Here is an 18,014-nt window from a genome sequence, read left to right as displayed (position 1 = left end):
ATGAGTTCCACAGGATATTAACCCCCAAGAAATAAAATAGGAAAAGATATCCAAACCCTCAGATGATGAACACCAGGACAAAGGAGCATGGAGAAGCAAGGTAGCACAGCTTTTTTAAAAGACCCAGCTACTGAGTTCAAAAGTACTGAGATGAGTAAAATGCTTTGTCAAGACTAAAAAGTTTGCTTAGAGAAACGACCAGCGACCTAAGACAATACACAGAAGAGCAGAATGCTGAAGTAAGGAAAGCAGCCCATGATCTGGGAAGGACAGCAGATGGCATGGGTGAGAACATCTGTGTGTGGATGAGACCATCAGGAACAGGGATGGAAAGATGAGCAGCAGAGAGAAGAAATCCAGCAGAGCCTGGGCTTTCGAATTAAAAAAAATAAAGGGGGAAATGTTGGGAATAAAAACCTCAATGAATCTTATTTTAAGAAATGAACAAACATGCCAAAAGTGTATCCAATAGTCTGGGACAATAAGGCACAGAATGTTTGGGATGGGGATGACGTCAAGAAAATACGACATTCAAACATCAACATGGAAGAAAAAGGCACAGCCTCCTGTGGACCCAGGATCCCCTAGTTTTTCCTGATTCCCCCTTCAGTCTTTCCTTCTATCCTATCTCCATTCCTTTGTGACTTTGCTGACCCCCACCACCCGCCCACAGAGCCACTCTCTACCAGGAACCCTCAGTCAAACACTAAGTAGGGAACCTTCCTCCTCCCTGACCTCCATTCTAGTCTCTCCAGACTTGCTTTTAGTCCTGCCACAGTCTGCCGCAGGAGCCCCTTCTCCAGGCCTACCTCTGTCCCTAGTGACTGGGCCTTTTGGTGGGGACCCAGGGTCCCCCTCTTTTTCTCTGGTGGACCCCTTCAGTCTTTCTTTCTAGCCCATCTTCATTCCTCTGTGATTCCACCTAAAGGGAAGAACAACTCTCTACCAGAGCCCCACACAGAAAAGATGAGACCAGATATGCACACCAAGAAACACCTCAAATATCCCAATTCCAGACTCCTAGATTCTAGTGTAGTCAATTGGCTTAAACCATCTGTTGCCTAAAAAACACAACAAAAACAAAACCATCAAACAAAAACACCCCACCTCACCATCAAAGACACTCTACCAAGTAGGCAGAGGCCAAAACACTTGGCACAACTCTTCTGATAAAACTCGTTCAAAATTATTTATAAAGAATGGGATGGTCAGTACATATTAATAGAGGGAGCAGTACACCAAGAATTCACAACAATTTGAAATACATAAATCAAATTCCATGGCTCCAACTTTCATTAAAAAAAAAAACAGGTAGGTCCTGATAACAATATTAGTGGGTGACTTCTACACCTTACTCTCATCAGTTAATAGGTTATCCAAACTAAAATTTAATGAAGAAACTTGAAAGTTAACTTGAACTACAGACCAAATGGCTTTAACAGACACTAAAGAATATTCCATAACAGCTGTCTTAACAAATACAAAAGAGTTTAAATAATTTCTTGGAAACTAATAACAAGAGAAGCCACAGAAATTATACAAATACTTGGAGATTGGACACTACCCTTTAATTTTTTTATTTAAAAGTTTTCATGTATGTGTATGTATGTGTATACCTCTGTGTATGACACATACATGTGAGTGCCCATGAAGATCAGAGAAGGCATTGACCCTGGAGCTGGAATTGCAGGCAATCCTGAGGCACCTGATACCATGCTGGCAACGGAGCTTGGCTTCTGTAGAAGATCAGCAGACACTGTTAACTCCAGAGCTATCCCCTGAGCCCTTGAGACAACACACTCTTGAATGGCCAGGGTCATTGAATTAAAACTGGAAGGAGACTAAAAAAATTCCTGGAATATTAATTTAAATGAAAACACAACTCTTGAGTGCTTTTGGGGACACAGTGAAGGCAGCTCTAAGAGGGAAGTTGATAGCTAGTGGGTGCTTAGATTAAAAACCTCAAATGCTCTCAAATAGATAATTATACAGCTTAGACTTCAGACAACAAGCTACTCCCAAAAGCACTAACAAAAGTTAGGGCAAGATGAAATGAAATGGAGACTAAAGGAAAAATACAAAGAAGCAATGAAACAAAATTTTGGTTATTTGCAAAAATGAGGTTAAAAAACCAAACTCTTAGCCTAATGAAGAAAAAGAAAGATGGAGGAGTCAAAGTAATAAAATTGGAAATGAAAAGGAGACATATGAAATGGTCACCACAAAATGATAGAAAATATCCATATTGTTTATCCAACAAAATGATATACAAACATGTACACTCTACACTACTAAAATATAAGAAATACAATAAAAATGGGTAAGATAGGTGGACACCCACTTCAAAAAGACAATATATGAATGGCCAATAAAGATGAAAATGTCCAACTTCCCGAGTCATTAGGTAAACGAGATATCACCAGACACACTAGAGTGGTTAAAATTAGGAAGATCCCCCAAACAAGAGTTGTCAGAGATATGACATAGCAATCAGCTAATGGGGCGTAAGGTAGCAGAGCTGTGTGGGATTGTCTGCACAAGCTGAAAGAACACATGCATAGTTCATCAGTACCAGCAGCAGCCCTACTGGACAGAGTTCCCAAGCACAGATATGTATGTATGTGCGAAAGACTCATGCAAAAAGCTTTATGAGAATTGTTCATAATGCCTCAATCTGAAATCAACCTGAGTTTTCTTTCCAAAAGTTCATAAAGCAAAGATAATGAACTCTAGCTGCACGTAGTAACACGGGCAGCTATTACAATTACAGGGTTATAAAGGATATAAACTAAGTTCATAAAGTTTAAAAACACACACACACAAAACTTCAGTCTGAGGCACTTAATATATACTTCCATCACAAAAGCATAGGCGTGTGGAAGTTAACTACCTATAGTTACCTTGTGGGGATATGTGGAGGCATGTGGGATGGGCACTTGGAAGAAGCATGGACATTGTTCATGGGGAACTAAGGATATTCTGTATTTACATTGGGTGATTGGTAATATGGGGATTCTGTATTTACATTGGGTGATTGGTAATACGGGGGTTTATTTTATTATAATTCACTGGTTCCTCTTCTCTGTTACCCCTCCCTCAGCCATGTTTTGAGTGCTCTCAGAACTCTCACACGGTTTCTCTGACCACACCATCTTTTTGCCAAGCCTGCTTTCACAGGGAGCCTTCTACACACACTAATCTTCAGTAATTTCTCTATGTTCCAACCCTTATGAAATCTTTTGGCTTTGCCTTTAGTCATATTCTGAGCCTGCCTGCCTGCCTTTAGATGCTTGCTGTTATTGCTATCTAAATACAATTTCTTTACATTTTAGAGTGGAGAACATGATCACTGAGGGGAGGGAATGAAGCCAATACGGGCGCCCGCATGCTGTGAGGATAGTATTTACAGATACAGAAATCCTCAGGAATGAGTATAGGTGTGAAACTGGGGTGGGGGGTGAAGGGGTCAGTAGGAGTATGACCCAGGAGATGGCGGCTGGAGATATGGGGGCTGTGGAAACATGGAAGGACTATAGCTAGCAGCACCAATGACAAGGGAGAGATGCCTTCCCCATGGCAACCCAACTACCAAGTGCAGTTAAAAGTCTACAATTAAAACAACAAATAGACAAATAGTTACCCTTCCTTTGAAGTATTCTGCAAGCAGAGTGCCCAGCGTTGTTCTCCCTGAGGTTCTGGGCCCAAATATAAAGATTTTACACGGTGGAATTGGCATAGGTGGTAGAAGGCAGGGGCGGGGGTTCAGTAAGAATAACTTTAATGTTTCTTCAGAAGAAAGGCAGTACATTTTACCTAGAAAACTTAGAACACACCATAAGAGTAAACAACTGAAAGCATCACAGGGCAGTTTTAAAATGTAGGTTCGGGAAAGTTTACTAACCTCACAGCACAATCCACTGATCCCGAATAAATGTTCCCATCCTTTAAGGATATGGGACAAGAACGTGCCCACCTGCTTCGATGCCATCTGTACCGTGGTGCAATGAGTTTATAAGCTGAGAGTGTACGGAACAGCTCTTCCTGTGAAAAAATGCTACATCAGAAGGAGGGCCTCAGCTTTGCTGACGTCAGCAGTACCAAATAGCTCACAGTTATATGATCATACTTAACAAGATCATATTTAAGGCACTATTTAGAATGCACATGTTAACTTTGGGGTCAGATATGATGTTCTGCACTCAGCTAAGATTTAAAGACATTAGTTTTCATTTCTTTAAAATCTATCTGCACGAGCATTCATTGGTGCATGTGTGTGTGCACATGTGTGTATGTGTGTGTACATGTGTGTGTGCACGCCTGTGCATGTGTGTGCATGTGTGTACCTGTGTGTGTGTGTGTGTATTTGTGTGTATGTGTGCCAGCACACATGTGGGTAGCATAGGGAACAGAGTGGCATCAGTCCTCTCCTTCCACCGCGTGGGTTCCAGAGTTTGAACTCAGGCTGCCATGTTTGCTGGCAAGTGCCTTTACCACTTCAGCTCTCTCTCTCTCTCTCTCTCTCTCTCTCTCTCTCTCTCTCTCTCTCTCTCTCATCCAGTTTTCATCTCTTTAAGAAAATCTCATTTAAATTTTACAGATAAATTTTTTCTCATGAGGTAATAAATGTAACAGGGAATTTTTGATCATCTACTTCAAAAATCAAAATCTGAAAATATCTTACTGATAAACTTTTAAGATGTATGGGACTCTTAGTCTAGAATGAATTGGAGTCCAAGCTGTTTTCTGATGTTTGTTTGTTTGGTTGTTTTGGGTTTTTGTTTTGTTTTGTTTTTGTTTGGTTTTTGGTTTTTGTTTCTTTGTTTATTGGCTTTTCAGACAAGATTTTTCTATGTAGTCCTGTCTGTCCTGGCACTCGTTCGGTAGACCACACTGACCTCAAACTCATGTTTTTGTTTTGTTTGTTTTAAGGCTGGTTCTCACCATGTAACCCTTGCTGAACTTGCTGGCCTTGAACTCACAGAGATCTGCTTGTCTCTGCCTCCCAAGTGCTGGGATTAAAGGCGTGTGCTAACAACTTGGCTCTAAGCTTTTTATTTTTTAGGGCCAAATAGTATTCCACCATTTGTGAATCAATATGTGAGAATACCCTATGTTGTTCAGCCATCCACTCACTGATAGGCACTGGAGGGTTCCACCTTTTGGTGACTGAGAGTGAATTTCAAGACTACATGCACTTAGCTCTTTGTATTCCTACTTTCAGTTCTTTGGAGGAAATGTCTAAAAGTACTAAAAGTATTTTTTTTTTGAGGAACCACTCAGTTACTTTTAAAAAGTAGATGCACCATTTTATATCTGCAATATTATATAATGTTGTGTTAGAATGCAGCTCCTGCTCAGGCACCAGCACCAGCAGCAGGCTTCCTCTTCCACAGTCACCTGCAGGCACCCGACTGAGGTGTTGTCTTTAATTACCTAACTAGCAGACCTTCAGGTTCCAGGATCTCTCACTGGGGGACCTGAGTTTATGTCAAAGGGGCCTCTGTGCCCTTTCCCTGCCTCCTTCCTAGGAATCAAGAGCCTGGCCGATGGGCATGTGCTCTGAACTCCACCCCCTATCTCCGAAGGGTCTAAGAAGAGACTCTACTTTTGCTAGTAAGCCCTGATTTACTCTCTCTAGACCCTGCCCACAATGCTGGCTGTCTCTGGCAGTGGAGCCTGAACTTACCTCAGAGTCCCTAGTACACTGTTTTCTATCTGTGTCTGTCCACGGCACTGATGACTCCTCTAATAAACTCCTTAGTTCCTGGTAATTCTCAGTGTGCCTCTTGAACCCTAATCTGAGAGCAACAATGCAAACGAGTTCCAGCTTCCCCCATGCTTGCTAATACTCGAACTCGACATCCTGATCTTTGGGTAACATTCTTCTGAATGTGAGGGAGGTATCACTGTACTTTGGATTGCCAGTTCCCCATGATCAGTAACACTGAACGTATTTACTGAACACGTATGAGAGCATGTGAGAGCATGTGGGTATGTACGTGTGAGGGCAAGTGCTTAAGATGCCAGAACTGGAGCTACTAAAGGTTGTGAGCTGCCTTGTGGGCGCCGAGTGAAAACCAGGTCCTCTGGAAGAGCAGCTGGTGCTCTTAACCACTGAACTATTTGTCTAGGCCCTTTTTATGATATCATGGGCTATTTATATGTTTGCTCTAGAGAAATGTCTACTCAGTTCCCTTGCCTACTTACGAACTGGTTTCTTTGTTGCTATATTTTGGAGGATTCTTCATGTATCTGGATAGTAGACCATTGCTGCATGTGTGATTTGTAGATATCACTCTCCATCGAGTGGGTTACTTTTTCACTCTGCTGACAAGGTCTTGGTATATCCAAGTTTTAGGGTTTTTTTGTTTTTTAATGTGTGCTTTTAATGCCACATTTTGTTTTGCTTTATCAGTACTAGATCCTACTCCAGAAATTCTGTTTGAAGTGGTCTTTGGCATTAGTGTGTTTCAAGAGCTTTCTACATGCCTCCACTATACTGTCAGGGCTCAAAGTCCCAGCTTTACATGTGGCACTGTAATGATTCTATCAACATCACCTGTCCTTAGTTGAAAAGCACGTGTCTAGGGTCCTTCAAAACACACAGAAGCTGGCAGATCAGCCACCTTTAACCCAGTAGCTTCATCGAACATATAATGATGAAGTTCTCAGATATTTTTTAAGATTTATTTTTATTTTTTATGTATGGCTCTTTGCCTGCATGTATATATGTGCACCTGGTGCCTGAGGAGGACAGAAGAAGGGGTCAGATTGCCTGGCACTGGAGTTACAGATAGTTGCGAGCCACCATGTGGGTGCTGGGAAGCAAACCTAGGTCTTCTGCAAGAGCAGTTTGCACTTATAACCACTAAATCATTTCTCCAGCCCCACAAAGCTCCGAGAATTAAATGGACACAGACTTTATTTTGGATCATGGAGATAATCTATCCTGATGGACACATTCACAACTCCTGGCCTTTTATGTCAAAGGGAAGCACACATGTTTCTCACAGCTATTTCTCCAGACTGTGTCCACCCCCCTTCTTCTGCCGAACCAGTTCACACTTTCACCTGCACTGACCTGTTGAGCCCTCCAGGTTACATGGTGCGGGATAACAAAATGACCTCTGTAACTACTGGCCTATTTAAATTCTGATATCTACTTACAGTTCCACTATTTTAACATTGTCTATGCATATAGGCTAAGGTAAACCTCCCTGACTACACCAAATCCTCCAACTAAAAATCCTTTCAACCCTCAGTGCCAGACAGTTAACTGTTTGACCAGCATCACACCCATCATCAAGCCTCCGCCCATCAGAGCCAGCACAGCAGTCACTTCAGGGCATGGCCATGAATGCTTGCTTGATTTTACCCCTGCATTCATCCTTTGGAAATCTCTGTCTGGCTGTACTTAGTGTCACAAAGAGTAGTGTGCTCAGGTCATAGCTTCTTCCTGGAAGAAGCTATCCTTATGGAGAGCTATCCCTTAGACCTTAGGAGGTACACCCTCAGGACACAGCTAACATTGAATAGGCAGGCTTTTAAATAGGTCAGTTGAACTTACGGTGTCTATTATGTCATTTATTTCTTCTTCTGTACTCTGCAGCTTGGTGACAATGGCAGCTCTTCTTAGATTCAAGTATTTCAGGCGGTCTATAACTGTCTAAATTTAAAGAACAGACATTTGAATATATTGGCACTTGAGTATGTCAAACCTCATGAAAAAGTCATGGGCCCATGGTTCAGGCTCAGGCTTGTTCTGAGATTCTGAGTGGAACCCCACTTGGGCTTTCCTGGCTTCTATTCACTACTGTAAATCTTTGGTGTTTCTTTTTTGTTTTGTTTTGTTTTTCTTATTTTGATCTTTTGAGGCAATGTTTTATGCATCTCAGGCTGTGCTCAAACTTGATATGTAGTTGAGAATGCTTTTGAAATTGTGAACTGCCTGTCTCTACCTCCCGAGCACTGGGGTTATGTGTAATAAAAACCTGGAGTCAGATATAGAGGAAAATGCTGAGAGATCAGAGAGAAGGAGCAAGTCACAGTCATGCCTTACCTCCTTAGTGTCTCAGCAGACAAGAGAGCAACTTCCTGTTTCCCCCTGCTTATCTCCCGTTTCTTCCCAGCTACCTCACTTCCTGTCTGTCTGCACAGACCTCTATGGTTAGCTAGTGGCAAGCTCCATTTTCTGACCTTCAGACAAGCTTTATTTGCACAATCAAGATATCACCACAGGATTACAGCATATGCCATCATGCCCACTTTGTGCAGTGCAGGACATGGAAGCTGGAGCTTCACATATGGTAGGCACAGTCTGAACTAACCAAGTCTCAGTCCTAGCTCTTTGGTGTTTCTCAGCTTCTGTATGCATGACTTCTCTCTCTCTCTCTCTCTCTCTCTCTCTCTCTCTCTCTCTCTCTCTCTGTCTATCTGTCTCTCTCTCCCTTGTTATACTGCTGCCTTCTGCTTCTCTGACTGGACAAGACAATTGGACTAAGACAATCTAATTAAATATGACTTTATCTTACCTGGAATGAATACTCAAAGACTTCATGTTCCAATATGGTCACATTCACAGACTACAGTTAGATCTCTGAAATATTTTTAGAGGACAAATTCAACCCATGATACTCTGGCCTCTGGCCCTGGCCCTCCTCCTTAGGTAGATGAAAGACAGCCCAGTGAAGAAGAGGCAGGCATTGAAGTTTATGCTGTTATAGACCATAAAATGCCAAAGGCTACAAAAGCTGCAAGAGGTGAGATTGGGGCAGATGGCCTGGATGAACTACCCTGACAGCCCCTTGACTCTGAACTGTCACCTTTCAGAACTATGAGTGAGTAAGTTATGTACTTTTCAGTTGTCTGATTTGTGGAACTCTGCCATGAAAACTCTAGGAAACTGATACAGGTACAATGTGGGGCTCCTAGAGGCCAAGAAAAGACACAATCGGGAAAGAGTAATGAACAGCTGTGGCAGATGCCACTTTGAGATTCAGTTAGCTGAAGAATGAACATGACCACTGGCCTTGGTACAGAGGAGAGAGCTCTGTAATCTTGTAGGCACATAGCCCATGTGAGGGTTTCTCTCTGAACTGGCCCCACCATTGGTGTCTTTATCATGGTGCCACTGATGAGATAAGTCATTGTCTTCAATTCTTCCTCTCTTAGTTCCCTTGCTAAGTTTCTGGCCAGGTCCCACCATGCAGACTTCTGAAACATTTCTTCCTTCTTATCCCCTTTTCTGTCCACTGTTATTGCTACTGGCATAGGTTAGGCCACCATCTTCTGCTGGGTTGACTGTGAAAGCCACAAGTAGCTAGCCTACCACCAGTTTGTGTCTCCACTACTTTTTCCTCAGACTGAAGTCTGAGTAGATTTGTTAGCTTTCTGGCTTCCAACATCTCACTGGCTACCTGCTCCCTCATGATGAGGCCCGCATTCTTGAATTGAAGGCTCTTCCCAGTTCTATAGAACCCATGACTGCTCCATACTTCCTACCTCACCCCCTGTGTTTCAGCCCTAAGTTCAGTTCCTATAGTTTGCTCTCCTCTTTCTTGACCCTTTGTACAGACTCTTCCTGAGCACAGACTATGTTGCACCCACTCCTGCATCAATGAGTAGAGACTGTGTCCCACCCACTCTTGTGTCTATGAGCAGACACTGCCCCACCCACTCCCGCATATAGCCTTCAAGTCTAATTCTTACTCATCCTCTAAGTGAAATTCACACAGATGACCATCAGATTTTGTCCTCTGCTATAAAACCTTATTATTTCTCTAACTATAACACAAACCACCACTTGTATATTTATTTTCCTCAATATATTGGATGCTATATAATGGGAGGCACTCATGGATTTGGAAACTTCCTTCCCATATGCATTTCTATCATTATGCCAGATACTTAGGAGATTTAAAAAGTCGTTATTGTGTTTTGTGTTATTCACTGATTTGTGGTTTAGGTATTAGACCTAGCATCTCATTCATAACAAAATCTTTGACCATCAGAGTGGGTGTAAAGTGGCATTCTGCTTTTAAGTTTCATACCCTTAATAACTACCAATATTCAGTCTCCTGTCCTTGTGCTTATTATCTGCTATTTGCTTTTAATCTCCTTCGAGACACTGTGGTCAGAGAGAAATTTAAATTCAAATGTAGCTTTGACTTAAACATGAACAGATGATTAAATGCAATATGGAATTTTAAGATGTCAAAACAAAAAAATTAATGGCACTAAATTAGAAATAGAATTCTCACTAAACAAATACAACACTGAAACATTTCGGCTGCAAGACGCCTGTGCTGCACCCTGCACTCACCAAGAAGAGCTCCTCTGGGGACTTATTCCCATCCAGCTCAATGAGATACTGGGGATTATGCTCAGCCATTACCTCCTGGAGAAAATAAAATAGAAACTCGATAACTCAATATCAGAGGGAAAGACGAATTTGGGATGAAAATCTCAATAGCTAATAGGAAATCCTAAGAGCTAATTCACTCACCTCATGCAGGCTATAAAGCCTATCATTTTCAGCACTGGACAGATCTTTTGCAAAAGCAGAGCCTTCTTACCATGAACACCTGTCTGAGGTGCTGGGGATTTGCCCAGAACAGACAACTGAGGAACCACTGAGCTACACCCCCAGCTCCTGCTGCCCCCCTCATTTTCCTCTCCTCCAAAGTTTAAAAGTCCTTCCTAACACAAAATGTTTTGAGGGTTTGCAGCACATAACTGTAGCTTTGCTATTTTTTGAAACCATAAAAAAGCTGATTGACTTTTAAATTCTGTACTTTCTTCATATAGATAATAACATTTAAGTAGCATGCTGCACTTTTTATTACTGTAGAGCACATTTTTTTTTTTTCAAGACAGGGTTTCTCTGTGGTTTTAGAGGCTATCCTGGAACTAGCTCTTGTAGACCAGGCTGGTCTCGAACTCACATAGATCCGCCTGCCTCTGCCTCCTGAGTGCTGGGATTAAAGGCATGTGCCACCACCACCCGGCTGTAGAGCACATTTTTATAGAAAATTTATACAACAGAAGGATACAAAGAAAAAGATCTTTAATCCAGGCACTGGATTATTCTGTGAAAAAAAAATTTTGTTTTGCTTATTTGAGATAATAATGTCTTTGAAACTCTCGTGCCTACTTTTCCACTAAGCGTTATAATTAATATTCCCCTATATATTTACAAGATCATGTCGATGTCACATCTTCATGACTGTATAGGATCACATAGTGTGGCTACAAAGCTTACTTAACACCCTTTTTGTATTCACATTTAACTAGATTATAGTATCTTGATAATTGTTTTAAAGCATTTCTACTTATTTTTAAAATTAAAAATATATTTTCTTCAATGATTACCAAAGTAACTGGATTCACAGCAGCCACTGAAGGACAGACAAACATATTTTCCATCCTCTCTGTCCCCCCCCACACACACACATTGCTATAAATACTGCACACAAACACCTGTTGAATCCTCCCTTCTAAGCATCTTCACATGGTGTCCTCAGAGGCTGAGAAAGGCCAGGTTTCTAAAAGTAGGTGATAATGTCAGTAGGTATTGTTTACTGTTTCTGGAAGGTTTTACATTTCAAAAGTCTCACAAGCACTGCAAAGGGAATGTCCACTCTTTCCTGCCATCACTGGCTGTTTCAGGTTTTACAGTCTGACAAACTGAGTTAAAAAGTGGGATCTGTTTTAACTTTTTATCTTGTTGATGAGGTCCACCTTCATATTCCCATCTCTGTAAACAGCACAGTGACTTTTCAAAACATTTAAATTTCCCGAGCAGCCCAGGGGTGCTTTGTGGGAGTAAAATAACATAATTGTGAGAAAGACATCTGAGAGGCTGGCCAGATTGCTCAGTGGTTAGGACTACTTCTGCTCTCACAGAGGACCCAAGTTCAGTTCCTAGTGCCCAGGTGGTGGCTCACAACTGCCTGTAGCTACAGCCCAGGTTCCTTTACCCTCTTCTGGCCCTCACAGGCTCCTGGATACATGTGGTACACATAAACACACACACACACACACACACACACACACACACACACACACACTCACACCACACACTTATACCACATCAACACACACACACACACACACCCTAAATGAGTACACCTTTAAAAAAAGAAGAGACACGGAGACAAAAGCCTTGTCTGAGGGCTTTGGTTAAACATTCAATTGAAAACCATTAATGATACAGGAAGCATGACTGGCAACATTCCCACTCTAGCAACATCTTGTTCTCACCTCTAAAGCTTTAAGAAGTGTTTCCTTGTAAAGCTTCACAGCATTTTCAATGTTCTCCAAATAATCCTCAGGCCGCTGGACCAGGTAATGAAGAATTTCAGTCACCATCTGCATTTCAGCCATATATGCCTACATGGGGACCCAGAAGGGAGGGACGGGGTTTAACTACACAGGGATACATAAGGGAAAGATAGGGTTTAACTCTTATGGAAATTATTATCGGATACATGATGGGCATCCCAGAACACCATCTTGTGTGAGAAGCAAGGGCAGGAGGAAGGATGGAGACCAAGTACGTCATGTGTTAGAGATGGAACACTCCTGGAAATCTTCATTGAAAACTGACCTTTAAATCAACTTGGTACTTGCTAGTGTTTTGTTCCTTCTCAATAAGCAGAACAACAGATGCCATTTCTTTTGGGGAAAAGAGGGAAATTGGAATCCCTGAATACCTGAGCTTGTGACCGGTGCCTTCACTTATCCAGTGAGCAGTTATGGAGTGCCCACTAAATCAGGAGCACCATTCTAGGCATTTCATATACAACACTGACGTGGGGCACTGCAGGAGCTCATGCTGTGGCTGGAAAAGACAGCATCAACGGTTGACACATATGTAACACGATGCTAGTCTAAGGAGGGAAAGTGCTTTACTTCTGAAAAGAACAGCAGCGACTTTTGGAAAAGACAGCATGTCTTGAGCCACTCAGAAGTGAATAAACATTCACCTACAATTCTAACTGATGAGGAATATTAGCAATATGAAGAGGGTATTGATTGCTAGCACATTCTCTGAATCCTATCATCCAGTCAATCGCATGATTGAATAGTACATCGCTAAATACCAAGAAGAAACATACAGCAGAGATAGGGCAGAGAGATACACACACACACAGAGTCAGAGAGACACAGAGAGACAGACCCACAGAGAGACAGACACAGAGAGAGAGAGACAGAGACAGACACAGAGAAAGACAGAGACAGACACACACAGAGACAGAAACACACACACACACACACACAGAGAGACAGAGACACAGAGAGACAGAGACAGACACAGAGAGACAGAGACAGACACAGAGATACACACAGAGAGAGACAGACACAGAGAGACAGATACACAGAGAGACAGACACACACAGAGAGACAGACACAGACACAGAGAGACAGACACACACACAGAGACAGACACACACACACACACACACACACACACACACACACACGCACAGACACACACAGAGACAGACACACACGGAGACAGACATACAGAGACAGAGACAGACACACACACACAGAGAGAGACAGACACACACGGAGACAGACATACAGAGAGAGAATGCCTATGGAGGCTGGGGGTGTTGATCCTCTTGGAGCTCCAGGCAGCTGGGAACTGAGCTGGGAACAAAGCTCAGTTCCTCTACAGGAACAGCTTTTAATGCCATTTGTCTAGGCCCTCTATGCCCCACGTCAGTGTTGTATATGAAATGCCTAGAATGGTGCTCCTGATTTAGTGGGCACTCCATAACTGCTCACTGGATAAGTGAAGGCACCGGTCACAAGCTCAGGTATTCAGGGATTCCAATTTCCCTCTTTTCCCCAAAAGAAATGGCATCTGTTGTTCTGCTTATTGAGAAGGAACAAACTGAGTCCAGCTATGGAACCCAGGCTGGTCTTGAGTCCATTGTATCCCAGACTGGTATCCTTGCAGTCCTCTGGCCTTAGTCTTCTGAGTGCTGGGATGAAAGGCATATACCATCACCTATACCATCTTTAGTATCATAGTTATTTTTTCTAGGTTTTTATCAATGTATGCTCGTAAATCATTCACACAGTTTGACTCTTGTCATCTATTTAAACCATTTTATGGGATTTCTTAAATAGTTTAATTGATCAAGTAATATATTAATTTCCATGTATACATGATGGCTTGTTTATTATTCTACAGTTGGATAAATAAGGATGCTTCTGATTTTTTTAATCAATATTGCAGTGAGCAATTTTGTATTATACTGAGTAATATATATTTACACTTCTAAAATCCTAATGGAATAGTTCCTAAAATGGAATAACTGGGCTGAAGATTGTGCTTTTTGAGGTGTTCAGTTCATATTGCCTGCTGTAAAAGATGCTTCCATCTTTGCAGCAGACAGTGCTGTGAGCATGCTCGCTGAATTAAACCATTCAGTCACTACCTAGCTTTGTGTTACTTACTCTCTGCCGAGCACTGGTCCAGGCACTGGAGCTATCCTCACCCTTTATAGGAATATTACATTCAGCAGGGCACACAGATTATAAGCAAGCAAAAATTGAATATGATTTTGGAAAGTGACAGTGCTGTGAGGAGAATAAAGATCAAAGCTCAGACTTGTGCCTGTCATGGCAACTGTTGTGACCTATGCTGGCATGTTATGGAAGTGTTAAATGCACACAGAGGTTCGACAGTACAAAACCCAAACGTGTTGTACTTAGAATCTTCGTCTTCATGTTCCAGTAAAAATCCAGACAGGGAAGCACCCGAGGCTTCAGCCCTGTACAAAGAACTGCGGGCAACTAAGGAACGCTGAGAGTGGGAGAGAGGCTTTCCTGAGGAAGATCACACCAAATGGTTATCCAATACCAAATGGTCAGCTCTGAAACATATGCATACAAGTAACTTTATATGGGCTGAGTAGGTTGTATTTATGCAGTTGAGAATACACAGACAGACAGACAGACAGACAGACAGACAGACAGATAGACAGATACAAACATAACAACAATTAGTGAAAAAGAAACCATGAATTTGGAGAGGGAGGGGGAAAAGTGGATGTGGGGGTTGGAGGGAGGAGAGTGGAAAAGGGGAGTGTGGAACTATATTATAATCTCAAAAAAAAAAACCCAGCAAGAGTAATACAAAGATCTCCCAGCCCCAAATCTGTCATTCTTAGAATTTCCATTTTTATTACATGTTCAGGTAAAAATCTGACTACGTTGGTTTAAATAAAATCTCTTAAGATATGAGCCATACAGCCCACTCAGTAGGTGGAATATCATGCCTCGTGCTGGAACCCAGGACTAGTGAGGCCATGGATCACGGAGGAGAGCCTACAACCTCAGTGTGCCAGTGTGATTCCCTAACCACGCCCTAAACACTTCTCCTTATACCCTCGGACAGGCGTGTGTGTGAGGATGTGATGTGTCAGGACCTCCCTTTCTTAGAAAAAGTTAGCTCATGCAGAGTCACTGTGGTGTCATGTGACCAAGGAACAAAAGAATGCCAGGGTTAGACATATAAATGCATTCTATAAAGATATAAAATGTAAACATTGTATTATGCCAGAAATTGAATAATAACTGCAGCAGTTTTGGCCTGAGGATTTTTCCTTGGTCACTCTGACCATTAAGAGTTAATAATACACTTCTTGGGACATGACAATCTGCCCAGGCTGGCTTGGAGATTTTCTTTTTACAAGAGCTGCCCAGAAGCTGGGTTATGGGGTTGATGAGAAAAAATGGCTGTAAAAGGTAACTCTGATGTGCCATAGTTTATCCATGATGACTAAAACTTGTGTCCAGGAACAGAAATGATAAGATCTATGCTTTGGAACAACATGAATCTAACTGAATTCTTTATAAATAAAGAAGCACTCTGGCTGCCAGTCAGGCTGCAAGATTCTCCCAACCACAAATGGCCTGGCTCAATCCTTGCTTTCCTACCCCTTGTCTCCTCTATGTAACCTGCCAAGCCCCAGGGCTGGCCACTGGCAGGGAGCTGAGACAGAATTGCATCAGGCCCAGCTGAATGGATGAATGATGGTGACCACCACATGTTTGGTTTTGGACTGTTCTCCTTTGCGCATGTGAGCTTTCTGAGTTCTGTGTTTATTGATTTTGTTTTATTTTTTTTTCTGCCACTGCCAGTCACCAGCCACCATTGCTAGTGGCACTTTCCATGGTTGCTTTGAGGGCCAGCCCTCAGAATTTATCTCTGGGTTTTTCGGTCACTGCACTTAGTTCAACAGGGATTTGAATGTCTTTTGAGTGTGGATAATATTAAAGTTGTTTTGTGCTGTTCTGCTTTGCTGGAAAGCTGGCTCTGGAGTTGCTACTGTAGTTATGGCTTCCTCTCTTCTAGACCCAAGCATGTTTGTTTAAAGGTGTCCTTAAAAATCCTTGTCCTGTGTCAGGTGGGCCTTTTAATTATGTGTGTGTGTGTGTGTGTGAGTGACTGAGAGAGAGAGAGAGAGAGAGAGAGAGAGAGAGAGAGAGAGAGAGAGAGAGAGAGAGAAGGATTTAAAGTAGTGGTTTTCAACCTGTGTGGGGGCTGCAACCCTCTGGTATTTATATTATGATTCACAACACTGGAAAAATTACACTTATAAAGTATCAATGAAATAATTTTTTTGGTTGGGGTCACTATAATTTGAGGAACTGTATTAAAGGGTCTCAGCATTAAGAAGGAACTTGCTTTGCAATGACTGAGCTCAGTAATAATTACTGGTGTGTCTGGTAAACGGTTAGATGGAGAATGTGAAAGCTAAAGCAAGTTCTGAGAGTGTAAGAAAGTGTTATGAGGGTCTGAGAATATGAGAGCTAGGTTTTAAAAGCACGCTGTGAAAGTATGACAGAGTAACTTAAGGCAATGAAACATGTTTTTGATTTCTTTCCCCCTCTACAATACTGCTATATTAAGATTTCAAAGGTTTAGGAAACTTATACATAACAGTTCAGTCAGACTACTTGTGTGGTGGGGCCTGGAGTCTGCTCATCAGCAGGTTGCCCAAAAGGGATACTTATCTTTATAACACCTAAAGCGACTTCTAAAAAATTGTACCCTATGCTCGCTTTCTTAATGATCAAACTAGGGATCACTGTTGATGGTGGCCAGAGACTAATGGAGGCTGTCTTTATTGGTCCTGTGGGAAACATGGTGCATATTCTGGAAGGCATTCTACCTTTTATGCAGATTGGGGAATCTTTATTTCCTAATTAAGGACCCATGGCACCCCAGAAGTGAGACAGGGGTTACTGGTAAACTTTCCTGTGGCATTTATCACAGCTGCCCATCAGGCATGACCCAAATACAGAGTATACACCAAACTCTCTCAACCCCAAGGTATAGGCATGGTAGAAGAAGTAGTCAACACTCATCAAAGGTCCTGGCATCCTAACATAACCCTTTTGATGCTGCTGATCCCACCTCCCTTGTTTCAGACCTTAACTTCTCAGTTCATCCAGGGTCTCCAATGGGTGGCTCAGACCATCCTTACCCTCCAGGGCCAAACAGACTCACCAGCCACCATGTGTCACAAAATCAGTGAGGGTTAGATTGACTAACAGCAGAGAGAGGTGGTTTTTGTCTCTTCCTCGGGGAGAAATGTTGTTTTTATGTCAACCAGTCAGGTATATCTCCAAAAACGTAAGAAACAGCTCAATGCCTCTGACCAGTGGATCACTGACAGTCCAATAGGCAACAGAATGTTACCCCTTTTAGCCCTCCTCCTCCTTTTCTTAATTCTACCAACCATATTCTGCCTCATAAACTTCTTGTCTAGATTTCTTCAACAACAGACCTAAAAGATTTCTAACCAGATTTTGAATCAGTTGCTATTACAGGATTACCAGTCCCCAACAACTGGCCAGCAACTCCAGATTATAACCTGGCAGTGAAGACCAAGCTTGCCCCAAAGGGCCCAGGCCCTCACCAGCCCCTTGATTTGGCAATTCTGCAGCCATGACAGGCCCCTGACTCAACAAGATATGCTGTGCCCCTG

General features: G+C 42.2%; 1 protein-coding gene across 1 annotated transcript in view; it reads right to left on the bottom strand.

Moving 5' to 3' along the window:
* Nucleotides 1-18,014, bottom strand: part of Ak9 (adenylate kinase 9) — a 110,278-nt gene that overhangs the window by 70,366 nt on the left and 21,898 nt on the right. The window contains exons 8-12 of the mRNA XM_035440362.1: nt 12,262-12,390; nt 10,322-10,396; nt 7,568-7,666; nt 3,902-4,041; nt 3,641-3,821 (exon numbers count right to left, since the gene is read on the bottom strand). Coding sequence (XP_035296253.1) covers nt 3,641-3,821; nt 3,902-4,041; nt 7,568-7,666; nt 10,322-10,396; nt 12,262-12,390 — 624 coding nt within the window. The remainder of the gene's footprint in view (nt 1-3,640; nt 3,822-3,901; nt 4,042-7,567; nt 7,667-10,321; nt 10,397-12,261; nt 12,391-18,014) is intronic.

Source organism: Cricetulus griseus, chromosome 2 (assembly GCF_003668045.3).
Source record: "Cricetulus griseus strain 17A/GY chromosome 2, alternate assembly CriGri-PICRH-1.0, whole genome shotgun sequence".
NCBI lineage: Eukaryota > Metazoa > Chordata > Mammalia > Rodentia > Cricetidae > Cricetulus > Cricetulus griseus.
Note: the sequence above shows the minus strand (reverse complement) of the source record. Positions and strands in the feature narration are given on the sequence as shown.